Source organism: Malaclemys terrapin, chromosome 21 (genome assembly GCF_027887155.1).
Source record: "Malaclemys terrapin pileata isolate rMalTer1 chromosome 21, rMalTer1.hap1, whole genome shotgun sequence".
Taxonomy (NCBI): Eukaryota; Metazoa; Chordata; order Testudines; family Emydidae; genus Malaclemys; species Malaclemys terrapin.
Window position 1 is genome coordinate 21,083,028 of NC_071525.1, and position 24,083 is coordinate 21,107,110.

General features: G+C 60.9%; 1 protein-coding gene across 4 annotated transcripts in view; it reads left to right on the plus strand.

Moving 5' to 3' along the window:
* Nucleotides 1-5,062: 5,062 nt before the first annotated feature.
* Nucleotides 5,063-24,083, plus strand: part of LOC128827115 (carcinoembryonic antigen-related cell adhesion molecule 6-like) — a 32,434-nt gene continuing 13,413 nt past the window's right edge. For all 4 annotated transcript variants that reach the window (XR_008442937.1, XM_054010853.1, XM_054010855.1 and 1 more), the window contains exons 1-2: nt 5,063-5,257; nt 5,997-6,368. Coding sequence is in view for 3 of the 4 variants with exons in the window: in XM_054010853.1 (XP_053866828.1) it covers nt 5,188-5,257; nt 5,997-6,368 (442 nt within the window). In the remaining variant the exon portion in view is untranslated. The remainder of the gene's footprint in view (nt 5,258-5,996; nt 6,369-24,083) is intronic.

Here is a 24,083-nt window from a genome sequence, read left to right on the forward strand (position 1 = left end):
CATCCTCTCTTCCCCTCAGTGTCAGACCCCAATCCCTGCATCCATCCCAATCTCAAACCTCCTCTCTGCCCCCCATTACCAGACCCCAATCCATCCTCTCTTCCCCTCAGTGTCAGATCCCAATCTCAACCCCTACCTCATCCCCAACCCCATTCTCTGCATCCCCTTACCAGACCCCAATCCATCCTCTCTTCCCCTCAGTGTCAGACCCCAATCCCTGCACCCATCCCATTCTCAAACCTCCTCTCTGCCCCCCATTACCAGACCCCAATCCATCCTCTCTTCCCCTCAGTGTCAGATCCCAATCCCTGCACCCATCCCATTCTCAAACCTCCTCTCTGCATCCCCTTACCAGACCCCAATCCATCCTCTCTTCCCCTCAGTGTCAGATCCCAATCCCTGCACCCATCCCATTCTCAAACCTCCTCTCTGCCCCCCATTACCAGACCCCAATCCATCCTCTCTTCCCCTCAGTGTCAGATCCCAATCCCTGCATGTGACGGAGCAGGGAGCGGGGCAGATTTGACCTGGGAATGTTGCAGGGGGGTTGCAGTGGGGATGTGGGACTTCCCTTGAAGGAAGCTACCTGTGCTGTAACCTGAGCCAGGAATGGGGGTGGGGAGAATTAACACCTTCTGCCCGGGAGACTGAACAAAGGAGAGGAGGAGCTGGGGGGAGGGGGAAGAGAGGAGCTGCAGGAGGAGTTTTGGTTTGGTTTCAGTTTGGGCTGGGTGGTGCAACGCAGGGAACCCCAAGCTGGGGTCTAAGCTCCCTGAACCTCCCAGAGGGACCTAATTGAGGGGGTCTGGTCGTACCTACACGCTCTGCTTGAGACTGTGTTCCTGTCCTTAAATAAACCTTCTGCTTTACTGGCTGGTTGAGAGTCGCAGTGAATCTCAGGAAGAGGGGTGCAGGGCCCTGACTCCCCCACACTCCGCAACACTGCACCCACCTCAATCTCAAACCTCCTCTCTGCCCCCCATTACCAGACCCCAATCCATCTTCTCTTCCCCTCAGTGTCAGACCCCAATCTCAACCCCTACCTCATCCCCAACCCTATTCTCTGCACTTTTACCAGACCCCAATCCATCCCCTCTTCCCCTCGATGTCAGACCCCAATCTCAACCCCTACCTCATCCCCAATCCCATTCTCTGCACCCTTTACCAGACCCCATTTGGTCCTCTCTACCCCTCAATCCCATCCCCCAATCCTTGCCCCCCTCCACCTCAGTCCTAAACCCCATTCCTTGCACCCTGTGATGAGACTCAAATCCCCTTCCCTCGTTCCCTGATGCCACTCTGCCCCTGTCATTACTAGCCCCTAACCCTGACCCCGCCCCGTTAGCAGATCCCATTCTCTGGCCTTGCTCCCCTACCCCCGATGCTGGGCTCTCACCCCTGCCTTGGCCATGGGGGACGATGCCATCACAGGGGCACAGCCCATTGTGTCTGGCCCCATCCCCGAGGTCTCCGAGCTGGCGCTTGGATCCCGACCAACCTGAAATGACAGGAGACATCACATGTGTGTGTGTGTGTGGGGGGGTGTCTCCTCTCTCACCCAACTTCACCCCATGGCAGGGACACTGACCTGGGCACTCACAGAGCCCTGCTCCGGTCACGCGCCGTCTGACTGGGTTCAGCTCCCCGTCCGCTCCGTGTCCACCACCTGCATCAGACAGGAGAAGGGAAGCTAAACGCCCGGTGCTGAGATGCGGCCCCTCTGGGGTGGGGCGCAGGGGCTGTTTATATAGGGACCCCTTGCCCGGTGCTGAGGTGCAGCTGGCTCGGGGTGGGGTGTGGGGGCGGTTATACAGGTACCCCCATCCCCTCTCACCTGGCACACGGGGCGAGCAGGTTGTGATTGTTACAGACAGCAGCAGGAACAGGCACAGGAGTTGGTCCATTTCCGCAGCGCTGTCTTGGGGCTGCCGCAGCCTTTATACCCCAGCGGCTGCCAGCCCGGTGCCCATTGGCTGCGGTTTGGCCCAGCGGGGGGGGGGGGGGGACCCATTGTCCTGTCACCCTGATGACTCTGACGGGAACCGAGCAGGAAGGATTAGTGGAGAACGGTGACTTTTGGGCCGATTCCCAGAGTGTGGAGTGCCCCAGGGCTTCCCCATTCCAGAGCCTTCCTGGCACCCCAGGCACCCCCCAGCTACATGAAATGAAACCGAGAGCTGGAATAGAACCCAGGAGTCCTGGTCCCCACACCCACCTGGGTCTAAGCCACCAGACCCCACTCCCCTCCCAGAGCCGGGGACAGAACCCAGGAGTCCTGGCCCCCAGACTCACCTGGGTCTAACCCACCAGACCGCACTTCCCTCCCAGAGCCGGGGATAGAACCCAGGAGTCCTGGCCCTCCAGCCCCCCGGGTCTAACCCACCAGCCCCCACTCCCTTCCCAGATCTGGGGACAGAACCCAGGAGTCCTGGCTCCCAGACCTACCTGGGTCTAACCCACTGGAGCCCACTCCCCTCCCAGAGCTGGGGATGGTCCCAGGACACCCTGTTCCCCAGGAGTTGCATTGTGGGAACACAGGACCTGCTCTGGGGTGAGTGGGGAACCCCACTAGATGATGCAGGAGGGACACAGCATGAACCCCATGCCCTGGGTGCTGCCATCCCCCCTCGTGCCCATTCCCCCTCTGGCCGCGGGGTGGCGCTGTGGGACTGTGAGCTCCGGGTGCCCCAGCAGCAGCAGGTTCAGGGGGGATTCAGGGGGGTTCCCAGACTAGGGGTCAGCTGTGCTCCCTGCAGGGGAGCGGTGGGGTGAATCTGAACCCCTGTTCCCCCCTCCCCAGGGCGGGGGACACAGAGCAAATACCCCCCCCACACACACACACACATTGTCCCAGTGCCACCCGGAGTCTGGGGCCAGCCCCCAGCTGGCGCAGGCTGCTTCAGCGAGGGGTGGGACGACTGCAGGGGGCATGAGGGGCAGTGGGTGCCCCACGGCTGCACTCAGGGGCTAAGGGGGCACCCAGGGGGGCTGGGCTGCCCAGGTGGGGTCTGCAGAGCTGGGGACACCCAGAGGGCTGGGGGGGGGTGGCAGGGGCACCCGGGGGTTGGGGCAGGATCCTATTTGGAGCGGGTGAGGTTTGGGCTCAGAGATGTCACGCATTGGGGGTGGGGGGGCAGTGCGTGGGAACTGAAATGGGAGGAAACCCCCCACCCCTCCGGTTCCCTGGAAACAAAACCCCAGGGCCCCCAGCCGGGGGAGGGGGGAAGATTCTCCCCCCCGCCCGGGGCAGGGCCCCTCCCACCCCGACAGCACCGTGCCCGCGTGTGACTCAGCACAGAACCATCCCAGGCGAGTCTGGGCCTGGGCAGCCTCTGGGCGTCGCTGGAGCACGGGGGCTGCCAGGGACAACACGAATGTGTGTGTCACAGAGCGCCTAGAGACCCCCCGGATCGGGGCCCAGCGCGCCATCGGTGCCCAGACCCCGAGCGAGATCAGGGCCCCGTCACGCCTGGCGCTGCTCAGCCCCCGTGATTGAGATCGGGGCCCCGTCGCACCAGGCCCTGCCCTGCCCAGCCCCCCAGACTGAGATCAGGGCCCCATCGCACCAGGCCCTGCCCTGCCCGGCCCCCGAGACTGAGATCAGGGCCCCATCGCACCAGGCCCTGCCCTGCCCGGCCCCCGAGACTGAGATCGAGGCCCCGTGGTGCCGGGCGCTGCACAGACCCCGACCGAGATCAGGGCCCCGTCACACCTGGCGCTGCCCAGACCCTGATGGAGATCTGGCTCCCCGTTGTACTGACCCCGTCTAAGGTCAGGCCCCATCACTCGGTCACTGCACAGAGATCGCCCCCCCATTGTACGGTTGCTGCACAGACCCAGACTGGGCGAGTGTCTCTGTGAGTGTGGCCCCCCGTGCTGACACACCTGTGCTGAGTGTGACACTCTGCCGGTCCCATCTGGGTGTGTTTGCACTGGTGCCAGTGCCTGCGCCAGCCACAGCGTGCGGGGTCCCCTGAGGGATCCCCGAGCCCCAGGACTGAACATCAGAGCGGCTATATCAGGTGCCCCAGAGGGAATTAGGGTGACCAGACAGCAAATGTGAAAAATCAGGACGGAGGTGGGGGCTGTGAGTCCATCACAGGGGCTAATAGGAGCCTATATAAGAAAAAGACCCCAAAATCTGGACTGTCCCTATAAAATTGGGACATCTGGTCACCGTAGAGGGAATGAACAGAACAGGGAACCATCAATTGATCCATCCCCTGTTGCCCATTCCCAGCTCCTGGCAAACAGAGGCTAGGGACAGCAGGGGCAGGGATAGCTCAGTGGTTTGAGCATTGGCCTGCTAAACCCAGGGTTGTGAGTTCAGTCCTTGAGGGGGCCACTTAGGGATCTGGGGCAAAATCAGTACTTGGTCCTGCTAGTGAAGGCAGGGGGCTGGACTCAATGACCTTTCAAGGTCCCTTCCAGTTCTAGGAGATGGGCTATTCCTGCCCAGCCTGGCTAATAGCTCTTGACACGCCTAGCCTCCAGGAACTGGGCTGGTTCTCTTTTTGAGCCCTGTTCTAGTCTTGGCCTTCAGAACATCCTCTGGCAAGGAGTTCCACAGGTTGGCTGTGCATTGTGTGAAAAAGAACTTCCTTTTGTTTTAAACCTGCTGCCCATTAATTTCATTTGGTGGCTCCTAGTTCTTATGTTAGGAGAAGGAGTAAATAACACTTCCTTATTTACTTTCTCCACACCACTCATGATTTTATAGACCTCAATCATATCCCCCCTTAGTCGTCTCTTTTCCAAGCTGGACAGTCCCAGTCTTATTAATCTCCCCTCATATGGGACCCATTCCACACACCTAATCATTTATGTCACACTTTTCTGAACCTTTTCCGATCTCAATAGATCTTTTTTGAGATGTGGCGACCACATCTGCCCGGCTCCCAGCTGCCCCTGCCCTAGAGCGGGACTCACAGGTGCAGGGAGCAAACATCTGGGCAGGTGGGGGGGGGGGGAGCCCAGACAGAGGGGCTGGCTCGGAGTTAGCTCTGCCCCCGGAGAGGGGGAGGGACCGGGGCTGTCTAGTCCCCACCCCGCCCGGCCAGAGTCTCAGTCAGGGAGTCCCGGCAGCTGGCACAGCTGCTCCAGAGAACCCAGGCGTCCGGCCGGGCACCGCACTCGGCTCTCTGCAAGGCCAGGGCAGGCAGCGACCTCCTGGGGAGGGGCAGGGCCATGGGGCGTTTGCCCGGGAGCTGGGACCCCCCCGCATGGGGCGGCCCCTGGAAAGGGCTGCTGCTGGCAGGTGAGAGCAGGGCACGGGCGGGGGGGGGGGGCTGGGCAGCTTTGGGGCGGAGGGTGGGGACGGGGTTCACCCCCTCGGTAGTCCCAGGATGGGGTCCCCTGCGGCCCCCCCGGGATCCTGCACCCACCCCCAGAGTTATCCCGTCTGCCGGACAGCTGGGGCCGGGGGTGGGGGTGGGGGGGGGCGAGTGTGAATTGTTCTTTGGTGACTGGTCGGATCCCGGCCTCAGGGACACCAACAACCCGACTGTACCTGCCTCCTGCCTGTCCCTATACCAGCCCCCCCCCATCCCCAGTGGTGTCCGTGGGGGGATATTGTGTCCCATGGAGCAGCTCCGATTTACAGCCTCCGGGCTCTGGCCCGGGGCGTTTTCTCACCAGACTTCCCTGCCCGTAGCTGCGTCCCAGGGGGCTCCCCCCCCCCGCTGATCCCCTCTCTTTCCTGTCCCAGTGGGATGGGGGGGCCGCCAGCCCCCACTCAGCCCCCGCTCTAACCCCACCCTGACCTGGGGGTGTCAGAGCCGGGGGAGGTCACAGGTTTGACTCTCTCAGCGGCTTTGGGGATCCACCTGTCTCCATGGGGAGCGACAGCTGGAGCTCGGCTCAGACCGGCCCAGAGTCTGCCCCGTACCCCGCGCTCTCTGGCTGGGTGTAGCCGGGAGGTTGGTCCCCCCGGGCCCCGACTGACCCCCCACGCCCCGGCCTCTCGCTGCCCAACTGAGACTCTCCTTCCCCCGCAGCCTCCGTCCTGGGCTCCTGCCTCCAGCCGGCGCCGGCCCAGACCCAGACCCCAGTGACCATCGTCATCACCTCGCAGAGCCCCGCGGTGGGAGGGGACGTCAGTCTGGCCCCACAGCCACTGCCACAGGACGTCGTGTCCTGCACCTGGTACCGATCAGCGACCAGCACTGATGGAACCAAAGAGATCTTCACCTACTACCCACAAACACCCGCTCAGACCCCCGGCCCGGCTCACACGGGGCGGGAGACAGCGGGGCCGGGCTGCGTCCTGAACATCGCGGGGTTAACGCTCAGCGACACCGGGAACTACACGGTGAAGATAGATATCCCTCCTAACCGTGTCCTCGCCACGGTGGTTCTGTGCGTCTATGGTAAGTGCCCACCCCCCCCCCCCGGAGCTGCGCTGATCCCATCTGTGCCCCCCCCAACCGCCATCCCCGTCCCAGCGATGGGGCTCTGGGCGTCTCCCCCGGGGATGAGCCTGGCTGGGACATGGGGGAACCCGCCCCCAAACACAGACACTGTGGGGTAGCCTGGGACTCCCTGCCCCCTGCTTCTCCTGGGAGATGGTGCCCCCAGAAATGTGGGGCCCTGGGTCCCCCCGTCCTGCCATTACCCCCACGGCTCTGGCTGTCCCTGGCAGTGCCAGCAGTGTGGGATTGAGCCTGACTGTGCATAGGGGGATCCCTGGGCTTCCCAGCACCCACCAGAGCCGCCGTTCCCACCAGTGCCCGTTCAGGGTCTGGGGTGACATGGATTTGCTGGGTCCCAGCTCGGTTCCTGGCCCCGGAGTGGGATCCAGCCCCTCTCTGGCAGCCGCAGCAAAGGGGCCAAGGGCTGGGCCAGAAACCCTGAGATCCCCTGGGGTTTGGGGCACACACTGGTGAGGGGGGCTGTGTGTTGTGGGGGGAGCTCTCCCTCATGCCGCCTGCATCGACCCTGCTCTGGGCACGGAGGAGTCAGGCTCCGGGGGCCCAGTCCCCCCAGGGTCTCTGGTGCCCCCAGGGTCTCTGGTGCCCCCAGCCTGTCCTGGTGTCTGCAGTGTCCCCTGCCTGTCCCAGCCCCTCCAGCTCCCCCGGGTGTCCCTGGCACCCCGTCATGCCATCCTGGTATCCTAGTGCCCTCCCACCCCACTGCCTCCTGCCCACCACAGCCACTCCGGGCCCCGCTAGTGTCTCCCCCCATCCCGGCATCTCTGCCTTGCCAGCCCGAGTGAGCATTAACCGGCCTGGGGAGAAGCGTCTCCATGGCAGAGCTGGGTCGTGCTGCCCCGGGGAGCTGGCACTGGTGGCTCTGCCCGGGGAAGGACGGGCTGTAGGGAAGCTGGGGGCCTGAGGCATGGCCCCCACCCCTTGGGGGGAAAGGGAAACATCTGGTGCTGGGGGGAAGTGGAGGGAGGCCTGCTCCAGGGCATGGGGAGAGGTACCTATGCTGGGTGTGTTTGTGTGGGGGTTGATTCAGGGGGTGGGGATGGGATATCCCATGTTGGGGGGGTCAGAGGGTGTGTATATTGGGGGGATTGGGAAGGGGTGTCAGTGCTGGGGCCCCTCCCTCTCTCCCCATGTGCAATCAGTGCGGCTGTGACACCCGTTCTTGAGCGCTGGGGTATTTGGGGGGCAGATTCACCCCGTCTCCCTCTGGCTCCATTGGGAGCTGGGCCTCTCCGGGACGCTCCCCCAGCCCCATCCGTGTGTTCTCACCTGGGGCCAGGATCGGGCCCCCGGGGCTCGAGATCTAGGTTCTGTATTCGGCTGGTGGTTCCCTCCCCAGACTCTGGGGCCCCCCACGCCTGCAGCTCCCCCTATCAGCTGCTGTCTCCTCGGGGGGGGGGGGATTCTCTAGCACACCCTGCCCCCCCCGCCCCTGGTCTTGCATACATGTGATTCTCAGCCTCAGTTCCTCTCTCTGTTTGCGGCAGGAGCACGCTCACTGGACCTGATCCTGGTCCCACTTGCCCCAGTCCAGCGCTGCTGCCCAATCTCCAGTGGGAGTGCGGGTGGGATCAGGAGATTGACGGAGGCTGTGGGGCAGGGATCTGGGGGGCAGGAGTCCGTTGCCCCCCCCGGTCTCCCATAGAGCCAGTGCCCGTCACTGTTGGGACTCCAGGAGCTGCGGTCACCTTGTGCCTCAATTTCCAGGGGCGCGTGGGGCCTGTTTGTGTTTCCCCCCCCACACACACACACGGTAACTGGGGGCAGAGGGACCCTGCTGCTGTGGATGACAGGGGACCCCTGGGAGCTCTGGGGGGTGTCTGCCAGGCCGCCCCGTCCCTGGCTAATCACCCTGAGGCCCGTTCCCAGCGGCTCCTTGCCCAGGGCAGTGGCTGCAGAAGGAAGATGTGTCTGCGCTGTCGGCCCAGCTCCCTTCAGAGGGGGGCGGGGGGGGTGAAGGCTCTTGCGTGTCCCTGTGCGGCTCCTGAGATGGTGCGAGGGCGGCTGGACTCCTCATGCCAGGTGCTGGAGGGGGGAGAGCGCTGCCCCCCCCCAGCCACCTGTCCCGTCCACCCCTTCTGCCCGCAGAGGAGCTGGTGCTGCCCGAGGTGGGGTGCGCAGCCCCTGCCCAGTGGAGTTCGCTAACACTGTAGCTCTCGCCTGCGTGACCTCCCCTGGCACCGGCGCCATCCGCTGGCTGAGGGCCGGGCAGCCCCTGGCTGGGCGAGTGCCTGGCGCGGGTCCCTGATAGCCGCACCCTCACCCTGGCCAGCGTCACTGCAGTGACACCAGGGTCTGGTAGTGCGAAGCCTCCAGTTGGGTCAGCATCAGCGACCTCACCTCCATCGACTCGCTCTGAGAGTATCCCCAGCTGCGCCTCAGCCTCCCAGCTCCCCCGGCTCCGTCGGGCCCCTCACCGGGGCATCTGGGCTCCAGCCTCCTCTGGCCTGGTCTGCTTTCCCCTGGGTAACCCCAGAGATCTCTGTGCGCCGCCGCCCTGGGAGGGAACCTTGCTGCTCTCTGTGCCCATCCACTGCCCCCTGGGCCTGCTGCCCCGTGGGACTCAGCAGAGAACCTGGAGTTTCATCTGTCTGTGGCTGTGAGGCCCGGACTCCTGGGTTCAGTTCCCAGCTCTGCCGCTGACTCTCTGGGTGCCCTTGGGCCAGTCCCTGCCCCTCTCCAGGCCTCGGTTCCCAGCTGTAACGGGGAGAGTGATCCTGCCTTTGGCCTCTTAGACTGGGAGCCCTTCAGGGCAGGGGCCGTCTCGCTGTGTGTGTGCAGTGCCCGGCGCGACGGGGCCCTGATCCGGGTTGGGGTCTGGGCAGCGCCCGGCGCAATGGGGCCCTGATCTCGGCCAGGGTCTGGGCAGCGCCCGGCGCGATGGGGCCCTGATCTAGGTCTGGATCTGGGCAGCGCCCGGCGCGATGGGGCCCTGATAGGTCTGGGTCTGGGCAGCACCCGGAACAATCTCTGTGTTACCATAATCCACATAACAGATCAACCTGCTGAAACACAATGGACCAAATCCATCCCTGGTGTAGGTAGCTCGACCCCTGGCTCTCGTGCTCTGCCCCAGGGCAGTTCTCCAGCACAGGCCACGCAGCCCTGCCAGCCCCACAACCAAAGCACATCTGGCTGAAGGCTGACAGCCCCTCTCTGCCCCCAGAGCCCCCCAGTCCCACCCCCGGCCCGTAGCACAGACGCCCTGCAGCACGGCCAGGGCTGGGAAGCTGCAAACACGTGTTTTCCTTGGGAGCGACTGGCCGGATGCAGGGAGGGAGTGTGGGGCGCCCCCAACGGGCAGAGTCTGGGATAGGAACCCCAGGGAGGAGGGGGGTCTGATGGGAAGAGCTGGGAGAGCAGCAGAGGGGTGGGGTCCTTCCCCCGTAGCAGAGACGCACCAGGCCTGGCTGTTCGCTGCCCTCGGCCTCCCGCCCCCATTCACCTGGCAGGGGTGCTTGGCTGACGGCACCAGGGGAGGGGCGGCTGGCGAAGTCACCCTCAGCGTGTCACCCTGGGGTGGGGGTGGGGGCGGCAGGGTCCTTGGTGCCTGGCTAGACTCACCCTGGGTCCCAGAGTGAGATACTCTGGGGGGAAAAGGGGGGTGGCACTGCCGCCCCACAGCGTCTCCAAGCCCCCCCCATCACCCTGGGGAACTTTCTCCTCCATGTTTCGTGGGCCCCCACCCTGGTCACCAGGGAGCCGGGAGCCCCTCCCTCTGTGAGCCCTGCTCCCGCCTCCCCCCATGTCGGGGTCTGGAGGGTTGTAGGAAAGTCCCTGATAAGCAGGCAGGCGGTTAATGGGTAACTTGCTGGGGGAAGCAGGAGCTCAGAGCCGAGAATCTCTGCACCCAGCAGTGACGCTGGTGGATCTATTGTCCTGGGCAGAGCGGCAGGGCGTGGGTGCCAATAACCACCTAGAACAGCTCCTGCCACGTCCTTTGTCCCCCGTGTGCCTGTCACCCCGAACCCGTCTGCTAATGCCCCCTCCCCTTGTGCGCCTTGTCAGTAACCTTCGGCCAGCGCCAGCTGATTCGGTGACGGGAAGGGGAAGGCGCCGTCAGAGTTGCTGTAAACAGTTAATAATTAACAGACTTGGTGCGTTTGAGGCCAGCAGGGGCGGTTCGACCAACTAGTCCGGCTTCCTGCACAGGGCAGGCCAGAGAATCCCCTGTTAGCGCAGTATGGAGCCCAGACACTCGTGTTGGCTGGACAGGCCCCAGCCTGGATCCGAGATGGAGGGTCCACCCCTGCCCTCGGGCATTCGTCCCAGCGGCTGGTCACCCAGCCTGGTACAAGCCTGGGCCTTTGTCTAACTGGGACGTGTCTGCCTGGAACTTCCAGCCGTTCCCTCTGGCTTGGCCTGGGAGCTCCCACGCCCGTTATCTCCCCGCGGAGGGGCTGACCCACTGGTATCAGACAGACACACCCCAGGGATCTGACAGGCTGAACAGATCCAGCTCTGCCAGTCGCTGCTCCAAGGCCCGGGCCGGCTCTAGGCACCAGCGCTCCAGGCATGTGCTTGGGGCAGCACTTTCCAAGGGGCGGCACTCCGCCCCCCCCCCTTTTTTTTTGCTTGGGGCGGCAAAAAGCCGGGAGCCGGGAGCCGGCCCTGGCCAGAGCCCCGCCGCTGGAGAGCCAGAGCATCGTCCCCTGGAGCGGAGCCCGGGCTGCGGTGGCGAGAGGGGCTCCCGGAGTGTGTGAGGAGCCGGGGAGGGAGGGAAGTGGGGCCCGGGATGCAGGGAGTGGGAAGGGTCCTGCTGCCGCCACCGCTGCTGCTCTGAGTCTCCCCAGGGTGGCGCGGCGTTTCCCCGCCCGAGGGGGCTGTGCAGGGCACCGCCGGGCTGGGCAGGGGGCGCAGATCCTGGCTCGCGCACTGATGGGGCGAGTGGCTGGGCAGCCCGAGCTGCCCCCTCCTGCCCCCGGACCCAGCCCATCATGCACCTCCCCCGCCTTAGCCCTGCACTGCTTGCCCCGGGCCCCCCCAGCGCCAGGGGTGGGGAGAGGCAGAGCCTGGCTCCGAGCGAGGCGGTGGGGGATACTGCCCTGCCAGGGGACCCCCGCGACTTGGGCACCTGGGGGTCAATGTCCGTCCTCTCGGCTCTGCCTGCACGGGGCTGGGGAAGCACCTGTCAGTGCCTGCCCCTCTCAGCCCCTGCACCCCCCATCCCGCTCGCAGCCCCTCCACTTGTACCTCCCCCCCTCGCCGCACCCCTTCCCCTTGTACTCTCCCTTCACCTGCCCCTCTCAGCCCCTGCACCCCCCATCCCGCTCGCAGCCCCTCCACTTGTACCTCCCCCCCTCGCCACACCCCTTCCCCTTGTACTCTCCCTTCACCTGCCCCTCTCAGCCCCTGCACCTCCCATCCCGCTCGCTGCCTCTCCACTTGTACCTCCCCCATCACTCCTTCGCCGCACCCCTTCCCCTTGTACTCTCCCTTCATCCGCACCTCTCTCCCAGGCCTCTGCTCCCGCACCTCCCCCTTCCCCTGCACCTCTTCGCCCGCAACCCTCCTGATACCCCCTCTCCTCCTCCCCCCTCCTCCGCGAATACATCACACCCCGCCTCTCTGCCAGTGTAGAGCCCCCAAGCACCCCCACACCCGCTCCTCTGCCTGAACCCTCTTTACTAGATCCCCATCCCTTTCTGGGGACAAGGTTTGAGGGTTAGTCCCTATGCCTTCCATGTGCACTTGGAGCACTGAAGATGGGGTTGCGGGAGATGGGGGGGGCGAGATTTATACTAAAGTGAAATAAAAATAGGAGAAACGGTTTGATCCCCACTGCAAGTGTGAACGGGGATTGCTGTGGTGAACGAGGAGGTCACGTTTGGTTCTGTCAGTTTGATTCATCCTCAGCCCCTTCTCCACCAATGAGCACATTTTCTAAAACCCTAAACCAGAACTTGCGTCCGACGAAGTGGGTATTCACCCACGAAAGCTTATGCTCCAATACACCTGTTAGTCTTAAAGGTGTCACAGGACTCTCTGTTGCTTAAAACAGAACCGTTTCATGTGGCTTGACTTTCTGAATTTCTCTTTGATATGTTTAGCTAATGAAGTGCTAACCTCACTCCTCCCTCTTGTCTCTATGGCCTTGGCTACACTGGCGCTGTCCAGCGCTGCAACGTGCTGCGCTCAGGGGTGTGAAAACGCCCCCCCCCCCGAGTGCAGCGCTGTAAAGCACCAGCGTAATCAGAGCCTGCAGCGCTGCACGCTCGCTCGCAGTGCTGCAAGCTACTCCCCTCGGAGAGGTGGAGTTCTTACAGTGCTGCGAGAGCTCCCGCAGTGCTGGCGGCGCGACTACACTCGCGCTTCACAGCGCTGTCGCGGCAGCGCTGGGAAGTCCTGAGTGTAGCCCAGGTCTAAGAAAGGGCTGGTCTACATTGTGTGGGGGAGAGGGTCGACGTAAGATATGCAACTTCAGCTACAGGACTTACCTCGGGTCCTCATGGCGCGGGATCGACTCCACTACCGCCGCTCGCCCTGGTGGAGTTCCGGAGTCGACAGGAGCGCGTTCAGGGATCGATCTATTGCATCTAGACAAGACGCGATAGATCGATCCCCGATAGATCGATTACTACCCACCGAATTGGCGGGTAGTCTGGACATACCCAAAGGGAGTAGAACCAGCATTGGAAGGCAGAATGGCAGATTTTTATTTAGAATCATAGAATCATAGAAGATCAGGGTTGGAAGGGACCTCAGGAGGTATCTAGTCCAACCCCCTGCTCAAAGCAGGACCAACCCCAACTAAATCATCCCAGCCAGGACTTTGTCAAGCCGGGTCTTAAACACCTCTAAGGAAGGAGATTCCACCACCTCCCTAGGGAACCCATTCCAGTGCTTCACCACCCTGCTAGTGAAAAAGTTTTTCCTAATATCCAACCTGGACCTCCCCCACTGCAACTTGAGACCATTGCTCCTTGTTCTGTCATCTGCCACCACTGAGAACAGCCGAGCTCCATCCTCTTTGGAACCCCCCTTCAGGTAGTTGAAAGCAGCTATCAAATCCCCCCTCATTCTTCTCTTCTGCAGACTAAATAATCCCAGTTCCCTCAGCCTCTCCTCATAAGTCATGTGCTCCAGACCCCTAATCATTTTTGTTGCCCTCCGCTGGACTCTTTCCAATTTTTCCACATCCTTCTTGTAGTGCGGGGCCCAAAACTGGACCCAGTACTCCAAATGAGGCCTCACCAATGTCGAATAGAGGGGAACGATCACGTTCCTCGATCTGCTGGCAATGCCCCTACTTATACAGCCCAAAATGCCGTTAGCCTTCTTGGCAACAAGAGCACACTGCTGACTCGTATCCAGCTTCTCGTCCACTGTGACCCCTAGGTCCTTTTCTGCAGAACTGCTGCCTAGCCACTTGGTCCCTAGTCTGTAACAGTGCATGGGATTCTTTCGTCCTAAGTGCAGGACTCTGCACTTGTCCTTGTTGAACCTCATCAGGTTTCTTTTGGCCCAATCCTCTAATTTGTCTAGGTCCCTCTGTATCCTATCCCTACCCTCCAGCGTATCTACCATTCCTCCCAGTTTAGTGTCATCTGCAAACTTGCTGAGGGTGCAGTCCACGCCATCCTCCAGATCATTAATGAAGATATTGAACAAAACCGGCCCCAAGACCGACCCTTGGGGCACTCCGCTTGAAACTGACTGCCAACTAGACATGGAGCCATTGATCACTACCCGTTGAGCCCGACGATCTAGCCAGCTTTCTATCCACCTTATAGTCCATTCTTCCAGCCCATACTTCTTTAACTTGCTGGCAATTTTATATGGGGTTTTTGCATTTCTGTACAATATGTGATGCCAGTCAAATTCTTTAGGTTCTCCACAAATGCATGCAATTTCTTCCTAACACTGGGGTTTGTTAAAAAGGGGGGCAGCCAAAATTCTTTTGCTTGGGGCAGCAAAAAACCTAGAGCTGGCCCTGGGTGGGGGGAGCCCAGGGCTGGGGTGGCAGGGGGTGCGGGTGGGAGAGGGCACTGGTGTGGGGAGGGAAGCCCAGGGCTGGGGGGGGGCAGCCAAAATTTTTTTTTGCGTGGGGCGGCAAAAAGCCGGGAGCCGTCCCTGCCCAAGGCATTTCCTCCCGCCCTGGAATCGCTTCTGTGGCTCTTCTCTGCCCCTGATTTAGTGACCAGGGCTCAGTCCAGCAGTTCAGCGGGGGGCTTAGACCCACCTGTCCCAGCCTCCGGAGACGGGCTTCAAACCTCCCTCGCACGGGCCTGACAGGAGCTTGAGCCAGCTCCCGGGTCAGCCCCGTGTTCGCCCTCGATCGAGGGTCTCCCTACGGAGCGGGAGCTGGGGTCCTGGGAGCCCATCCCGTCCGTGTTCCTTGGGGGCTGCTAGAACGCGGGTTTGCTGGGTCTAGGCCCGGCCCCGTGCACCGGAAACTCCGACTCCTTTGGAAAACCGAGCGCGGCGTCTCCCGGGAGCTGGGGGGCCAGATGTGGGGACACTGGCACTAACACCACCGGGACGCTGGGCACGGCTCTGGGGGTGTATCTGATGGGTGGCGGGGTTCAGCCTGGAGCCAGCTACTGGGTCCCGTGTCCCATCAGCAGCTCCAAGGAGAGTCTAGGCCCAGTCGAGCCCCTCGGGGGTTTTGTCCTGTGCGTTAGCAGGGCAGGGGGTGGCCGAGCTGGTCCCACAGCGCGTCAGTTCCCAGCAGGCCCCTTTGCGCCCCTGCGGGGGGGTGGGGTTAGACCCGGGTGGCTGCAGCACGGCCCAGTCTGGTCCCAGCAGCGCCTGGGCGGGAGACTTTGCATCAGTTGCCGCAGCCCCTGGGGGTGTCTGGAGGACGCTGTCCCTTGGGTTTGTTATCTGGGGTGGGGTTGTGTGTGGAGTCCCCTGACTGGGTCCCCACAGTGCTGGGGTGGCACAGAGACCCCGTCCCTGCCCTGGGTTGCTGCCGGTCTCGCCCAGCAGGGCGAGCATAGGGGCACCGTGTGTGAATGAGCCCCAGTCACGGCTCTCCTGCAGGTCGAAATAACGGGGGTGGCCGTCGTCCCTGGGAGACATGGGGCTCTCCTGACACAGCCGCAGCGGGCAGCGTCCTGAGATCGGTGCCGCCTCAGGGAGTCGAGATCCCCTTGGCTCCTCTCCTAGTCTGAGGCACTCCCAGGGAGGCCGGGTCCCGGTGCCCCGGGGCAGCCCTGTGCATTGGCGCCAGCTCTGGGTAGTTGTCGCCGGGTGCTGGGGCTCTCCCTGCCCTGTCGAGGTGTGTGACCATCCTGGGTTTGCTCCATTTGAGCCTGACCCCTGTGATCAGCCCGATCAGCTGCTCTATGCCGCAGGCTCTAACCTGAGCCTGTCCTGGGTCGCAGACACTGACCTGTCCGTGGGGTGCACGTGGCGTCATGGTGGGATGCAGACCCGGGAAGAGGGGCCGTCGTCCGAGTTCCTGGTCCTCGGTCTCTCTATGAACCACTCGGGCACATAAACCTGCAGAGCCGACAGCGTCCTCATGCGCCATCACTACAGCGCCGACCCGGAGATCGCGGGGCTGGGTGAGCAGCCGGGCACCACGCCCCTCACCTGCCTCTGTCTTGGGCACGTGGGGCGCTGGGGACTCTGTCAGTCTGGCCAGCCGGCGCTCAGCTGCCCTGGGTCTGTCCTGTCTCCAGCCAGGCTCCCTGTCTGCATGGGATGTCCCCCGTCACTCCCTGCACCGACCCCATGGGTCTGCATTGTTACCGTGGTGGGAGCTCCCTGTCTTTGCAGCCAGGGCTCTGGGTCTGGCCTGGATCCACCCCTCAGGCTCTGTTCTCCGGGGGATGCTCCCGTCTGTCTCCAGTCTGGATCCAACGCTGCTCTGTCACCATCTACCAACCCTGCTGCCCTTTCAGCATCCGGGGCCGGGGGCTCCAGTCTGAGATTCGGTCCCATGGCGCTGGCCCCGTCTCTCTTGAAACTGGATCTGAAGCCGAACTGTTGCCCGTTGATGAATGACCCCATCGCTCTGCACTGCAGAGCTGCGCCTTGGCCCCCAACACCCCGTCTGCCATCAGCCGGGTCTGTGCGGCTCCGTCCTGCCCCCTCACCACCCCACGGGGACGTCCTCTCTGTCACTCACTGCGCCGATATCGCCCATCCCCGCAGGGTGTGCCGGCTCTCTTGAGGTCTCCCCAGCACCTGCTCTTCCCTCCCGGGCAGGCCTGGTTCAACCCCAGAGCATCTGTGCTTCGCCCGAGCTGCATCAGCCGGTCACTTGTTCCACCAGCCGCTCCCATCAGCGCCTCATGCGCCCGCTCTCGCCGGCTCTGCACCCAGTGCCTGCTCTCTCGGTGCCTGGGCAGTTCTGGTTTCACCCCTGTGGGGTCTATTCTCTGTGGGCTGTTCCCACATGTCCTGAATCTGGATCATCCATCACTCTGGATTCCTTTCCCCAGCACAGCCCGCGCTGCCGTCTCTGCCTGTCTGTGCCCAGCGCCTGGTCACTTGTGACCCGCCCTGCCTGCCCTCGGCTCCCTGTCTTTGCCCTGCGCGGGAATCGGACATCGGCCTCGTGCGCGTCTCTCACCCACCCTCTGCCCTCAGCGCAGCCCGTGCTCCCTGCTCTGTCTCTACCCCATGTCCTGTCCGTCGGACTCTGGGGCCATCCCGGTTTCACCCCACAGCCCCTGTGTGATGGGTTGGGTCACAGAAACCCCCTTGGGAACTGTCACCTGATGTGCCTAGACTACCTCTGAGACTGGTTTCCCTGCCAGCTTGGGACTTCAGTGCCCTGCCTGGTTGTGCCAGACCCACTAGCCTGCTGCAACACAGACCCAGGGTCTGAACCACGTCCCCCAAAAGCTGCAGGCTTAATTGAAAGCAGCTTAAGAAGTGTTCCTGTCTCCAGCACTCAGATGCCCAACTCCCAATAGGGTCCAAACCCCAAATAAATCCGCTTTACCCTGTATAAAACTTATACAGGATAAACTCATAAATTGTTTGCCCTCTATAACACTGCTAGAGAGATATGCACAGCTGTTGCCCCCCCCCCCAGGTATTAATATATACTCTGGATTAATTAATAAGTAAAAAGTGATTTTATTAAATACAAAAAGTAGCATTTAAGTGGTTCCAAGTAATAGGAGACAGAACAAAGTGAATTACCAAACAAAATAAAATAAAACCTGCAAGTCTAAGCCTAATACAGTAGAAAACTGAATACAGACAAAATCTCACCCTCAGAGAAGTTCTAATCAGCTTCTTTCACAGACTAGCCTCCTTCTAGTCTGAGCCCAATTCTTTCCCCTGGTACAGCCCTTGTTCCAGCTCAGGTGGTGGCTAGGGGATTCCTCATGATGGCTCCTCCCTTTCGTTCTGTTCCACCCACTTATATATCTTTTGCATAAGGCGGGAACCCTTTGTCCCTCTGGGTTTCCACCCCCCCTCACTGGAAAAGCATCAGGTTAAAGATGGATTCCAGTTCAGGTGACATGATCACATGTCACTGCAAGACTTCATTGCCCACTTGCCAGCACACACGTGTATAGGGAGACTCACAGGTAAAACACAGCCATCTGCAGACAATGGTCCTGGTTAATGGGAGTCATCAAGATTCCAAACCATCCTTAATGACCCACACTTTACATAATTACAATAGGCCCTCAGAGTTATATTTCATATTTCTAGTTTCAGATACAAGAGTGGTACATACATACAAATAGGATGACCACACATAGTAGATTATAAGCTTTGTAATGATACCTTACAAGAGACCTTTTCATGACGCATATTCCCGTTACATCATATTCACACTTATTAGCATATTTTCATAAAATCATATGGAGTGCACCGTCACACCCTGTGTCCGTGGGACGCTCCCCCTGCCCCCAGCAGGATCAGGGTCAGCCTGGCTCACTCCCCAATGCGGGGGTGGGGGGCGCCTGTAACGATGCTGGCTTTGGTGGGACCCAAAGGAGCGTGTCAATTCAGGACAAATTGCTTAGAGCAGGGCAGTTACAGCCCAAGGCTGGGGTCTTTCCACCTCCAAGGCACCAAACCAGCCAGCCAGACCGAGGAGAACTAACACGGCTCCTACTCTGAAACCAGCCAGCCAGAGAGGACTTCGGTCTCACCCCACTGGCTAACCACAAGTCACACAAGCAAGTCCCTCAGACACTCCAGTGTCCCAGTATCAGCATCAGTGCCACTCGTAATGGGGACGAATGGTTATGAAACCCAATACCCCAGTAAAAGAGAAAAGGTTCTCCCGATCCCAAAGTACCAAGCCCCAGTCCCAGGTCAATATACAAGTCAGATCTTACCCACAAATCACGCTGTTGCCAATCCTTTAGAATCTAAAAGCTAAAGGTTTATTCATAAAAGGAAAAAGATCTGGATGAGAGCTAGAATTGGTTACATGGAATCAATGACATCCAGAAATGGCCAAGTTCTTGGTTCAGGCTTGTAGCAGCGATAGAACAAACTGCAGGTTCAAATCAAGTCTCTGGAACATCCCCAGCTGGGATGGGTCCTTCAGTCCTTTGTTCAGAGTTTCCGTCTGTAGCAAAGTCCCTCCAGAGGTCAGAAGCAGGATTGAAGACAAGATGGAGATGAGGCATAAGCCTTTTATAGTCTCTTCCAGGTGTAAGGACACCTCTTTGTTCTCACTGGAAAATTACAGCAGCAAAATGGAGTCTGGAGTCACATGGGCAGGTCACATGTCCACGTATGACTCAGTTCTTTACAGGCGGCAGCCATTGCTCACACCCCCAGGGAGACTTCGTATGTGGATTGGAGTCTTCCAAAGTCCATTGTCAGTTACGTGTTTCTTGATGGGGCTCTTAATTTACAAATCCCTTTCTCAAGAAGCTGACCAAATGCTTCACTAATGCTATTTAGAATTAAACACATTGAGATACAAGGACAGAACCAATATTCAGAACTTCAACTACACAAGTGATACACACCTACAGACAGCATCATCATATCCAGCAGATCATAACCTTTTCATAGACACCTCCCATGACAACCTTTGTACAAGATTTGCTGCAAATATAGAACAGTGGTTGCAACAATGATCCATATGGTCACAAGTTATGTCAGTAACGTCACAGGGCCAGGCCGGAGCTCCAGGGGCAGGAGAATGTTACCCCATCCTGGGACATACGCCCCCCCTTGGCTGCTCCCCTGTGCCTCAGATAACTGCCTGCCCCTTTCTGTCTCACAGAGGGGGTGTCTGGGGTCAATCTCCATCTCCCGCTCCATCCCCATTGAACCCGAGGCCGTGACCCTGAGCTGTGAGGCCGGGGCAGCCTGGTTTCCTACAGCTGGTTAAGGGATAACGAGATCGTTAAGGCTACAAGCCGCGTCCCTCTGAGCAGCGACAACTAGACCCTGACGCTGGATCCTGGCAGCAGGAATGACTCGGGCAGTTCCACCTGCCTGGCCACCAACGCTGCCAGTTCCCAGAACGCCACCGTCCGGCTGGACGTGCTCTGGAAGTGTGAGCCCCGGCGGCCAAGGGTCCTTCCCCACTTCCCGGGGGAGCTTCGGCCGGTGGGTCAGAGATCGGGGACCCCGGGGGGCAGGAGATGGAGGATCTGTGAGACGCAGACAGACAGACGTGGGGCCGGGGTCTGGGGGAGCAGAGAGCTCTAACCCCTCAGGCCAACGTGGAGCAAGACCCCGCAGCCAGGAGCTGCGGTGAGTCAGAGCCCGCCTGGGTGGTATGGGGCCACTTCCCCGCAGGGAGGGGACCCCAGGGGAGCAGCCATGGGGAGGGGGGGGATCTCCATCACTCGGGGACTTTGGATCCAGACAGGGCGTCTCTCTCCAAACCACCCATCTCCTCCCTGGGCTGGATGAAGTGGGGGGATCCTCCCAAGCTACACAGCAGCACCGGCTGGACAGTGTCAGGGGTGCCGGCTGGCTTTTGGATCTACGCCCCTTGGGTGCTGAAGTCTCTGCAGCCGGAGCAGCCCCCCCCACCCCTCCCCAACATGCGGCTCTCCTGTGTTTGCTCCAGATGGGCCCGATGCCCCCACGATCACCCCCCGCCAGGAGGTTTATGCTGAGGGCTCCACTCTCCAGCTGTCCTGTACATTTGGGGCTCTGTTGGCCTCCTCTGGCTCTGAGCTCCTGGTCCCCAATCTCTCCATGAGCCAGTCTGGGACTGTGACGGAGCAGGGAGCAGGGCAGATTTGACCTGGGAATGTTGCAGGGGGGTTGCAGTGGGGATGTGGGACTTCCCTTGAAGGAAGCTACCTGAGCTGTAACCTGAGCCAGGAACGGGGGTGGGGAGAATTAACACCTTCTGCCCGGGAGACTGGACAAAGGAGAGGAGCAGCGGGAGGAGTTTGGAGTTTAGTTTCGGTTTGGGCTGGGTGGTGCAACGCAGGGAACCCCAAGCTGGGGTCTAAGCTCCCTGAACCTCCCAGAGGGACCTAATTGAGGGGGTCTGGTCGTACCTACACGCTCTGCTTGAGACTGTGTTCCTGTCCTTAAATAAACCTTCTGCTTTACTGGCTGGTTGAGAGTCGCAGTGAATCTCGGGAAGAGGGGTGCAGGGCCCTAACTCCCCCACAATCCGCAACAGGGACTTACACCTGTGTGGTGATAATTGTCTTTGATGGCCACTCGAGCTACATCACCCTGGAGATTGGGTGAGTAACCGGGGACCGCGCCCCACGCCCACCTCTGTCTGAGGCCCACAGAGCACCAGGGGCTCCGTTACTGTCTGTCCAGCGGGCGCCCCGGCCACTCCGGATCTGTCCTGTCTCCAGCCGGGCTCCCTGTCTGCCTGGGACGTCCCCTGTCGCCTGTTACTCTGTGCACCAACCCCGCGGGTCAGTGCCGTTCCAGTGCTCTCTCTGGCTCTGGAGCCGGGTCTGGGGTTGTCAGCTCAGTTCTGGATTCACCCCTCAAGCTCTGTTCTCCAGGGGACGCTCCCGTCTGTCTCCAGTCTGGATCAGACACGGCTCTATCACCTGTCACTGCCTGCACCGATCCTGCTCCCCGTGCTGGGCGCTCTCGGCTAGTTCACTGTCAGTCCAGCCACATCCCCCTGCGCTCCGGTACTGTCCAGATTCCTGATTGTCTCCTGCCACTCACTTGACCAACCTGGCAGCCAGCGCAGCTCACAGCCCTCAGAACTGGACCCGAACTATCATGAGATAAATCTCTTCTCTGTGTGAACCCAGGGTCCTGTCAGGTTGCGATTTCCACCTTTTCTACCCAGTCATGTGGGCCTCACAGTGCTGAATGTCACCCAGGGTGACGCCGGCCCCTAGCAGTGTGAGATCACAACCCCCATCAGCACCAACCGCAGCGAGTCCAGCACCGTGACGGTGGCCTGTGAGTAACTGCAGCCCTGTCCCCCGGCCACACTGCCCCTGGCCCTGCCGGCATCACCCAGCCACGGAGATACGGCTGCCTCTGGGGTGGGGCACAGCATCTATTTATATGTTGTCCTGCTGGTGCCATCCCTCCCTCTCTGTGTAGACAGGCCAGACTCCACCAGGATGGACCTTCCAGGACCCATCACCCTGACCCTTAGCGTCCCGCTGACCCTGACATGCATCTTGTGCTCCATCCCAGTCCCGAACTATCACTGGCTTTTCAATGGAACCAACTTATACAAGACTGGGAGCAGCTTGACCTTTAACCCCACGACCTTGGATCAGCTGGGCACGTACAAGTGCCAGGCTCACAACCCCGTCACCGGCCTCACAGCTAGCACAGAGATCGTGGTGCTGGGTGAACAGCTGGGCACTGCGCCCCACGCCCACCTCTGTCACAAGCTCACAGAGCGCTGGGGGCTCCATCACTGACTCACCAGCTGGCTCCAGCCACTCCAGATGTGTTCTGTCTCCACTTGGGCTCCCTGTTTGCCTGGGACATCCCCTGTCACCTGTCACTCTGTGCACCAACCCCGCGGGTCAGCACCGTGCCTGTCTCTGCAGCCGGGTCTGTGGTCTTTGGGTGTGTTCTGGATTCACCCCTCGGGCTCTGTTCTCCAGGGGACGCTCCCGTCTGTCTGGATCAGACACGGCTCTATCACCTGTCACTGCCTGCGCCGATCCCGCTCCCCGTGCTGGGCGCTCTCGGCTAGTTCACTGTCTGTCCAGCCACATCCCCCTGCGCTCTGGTCCTGTCCAGCATCCTGATACACTCCTGTCACTTCACCAACTCGGCAGCCAGCGCAGCTCACAGACCTTAAGCAATCACAAGATTTAAATCTGCTTCTGGTTGGGGACATCTCTTTGCTGTCTGGACCCGGGGTCTTGTCGGGTCATGATTTCCACCTTTTTTCCCCAGTTGTATGGGCCAGAAACTTGCTCTTTATTAAATGAAAGTGAAGATTCTCCTGAAAATCACAGGACTCCAAGAGCCGAGGATTTAAAAGGGGGCAACCAACATGGCAGGAGTTGGCCGACGCCTCCATCTGAGACCCCATCGTTACTTGCCTGAGATGGTCTGCGGTGGAAACGGTCAAAAGACCCTTCCCAGAATCCCGCAGGACTGCAGCCCTGATCCAAGGCGGATGGAGGGTCAGGACACACAGTAATGCTCTCTCTGTTCCCTGCACAGAAAAGCTTGTCAAGCCCACAGTGATGCTCAACCAAATTGAGGTCTGGGAAAATGGGAACCTCACCCTCAGCTGCAAAACTTCCCCCGGCACCGAAACTGTGCTCTGGTTCCAAGACGGGGCATCCCTCGCACCCAGTCACTGGCTGGGGCTGTCCCCTGACAACCGGACCCTCACGGTGCTGGGTGTCACCCGGGGCGACGCCGGCGCCTACCAGTGCGAGGTCGGGAACCCCGGCAGCACCAACCGCAGCGAGCCCAGCACTGTTACGGTGGCCTGTGAGTAACTGCAGCCCCATCCCCCGGCCATGCTGCCCCTGGTCCTGCCGGCATCACCCAGCCACAGAGATGCAGCTGCCCATAGAGTTGGATGTGGGGCTGTTTATACAAGGAGCCCTTTCTGATGTTGTCCTCTCCTCTGATCTCCTCCCTCTCTGATGGGCCAGACTCCGCCAGGATAGCGCCACCAGAACTCCTCCCCCGGCCCTTGGGGTCCCTTGTGAGCCTGACGTGCATCTCTGAGTCCGTCCCAGCCCCGCGCTATCGCTGGGTTCTCAACAGCACTGAATTAAAGGAGACCGGGAGCAGCTTGACCCTTAATCTGACGAGCTTGGATCAGCAGGGCACGTACATGTGCCAGGCACAGAACCCCATCACCAACCTGACCAAGAACAGCACCACCCGGGTGATCGAGGTGCTGGATGAGTAGCCAGGCACCGTGCGCCACGCCCGCTTCTGTCTCGGGTGCCCAGAGAAACTGGGGCTCCGTCATTGTCTGTCCAGCCAGCGCCCCAGCCACTCCGGATCTATCCTGTCTCCAGCCGGGCTCCCTGTCTGCGTGGGACGTCCCCTGTCCCCTGTTACTCTGTGCACCAACCCCGCGGGTCAGCACCGTTCCTGCGCCCTAGGCTCTGCAGCCAGGTATGGGGTCTTTTACTCTGTTCTGGATTCACCCCTCGGGCTCTGTGTCACGGAGTACCCGGGCGATGCTCTGGAACTGCTCCCCACAAAGCCAGGCAGGACTCTGGGGAGCCTCCTCTCCCTCGGAGCAGACTGTCTTCAGGGCAAGAAGCTCACACGGCTTCACCTCCTGGGTCTGACCTTGGAGCATTCAGCATCTGCCCCTCCGTG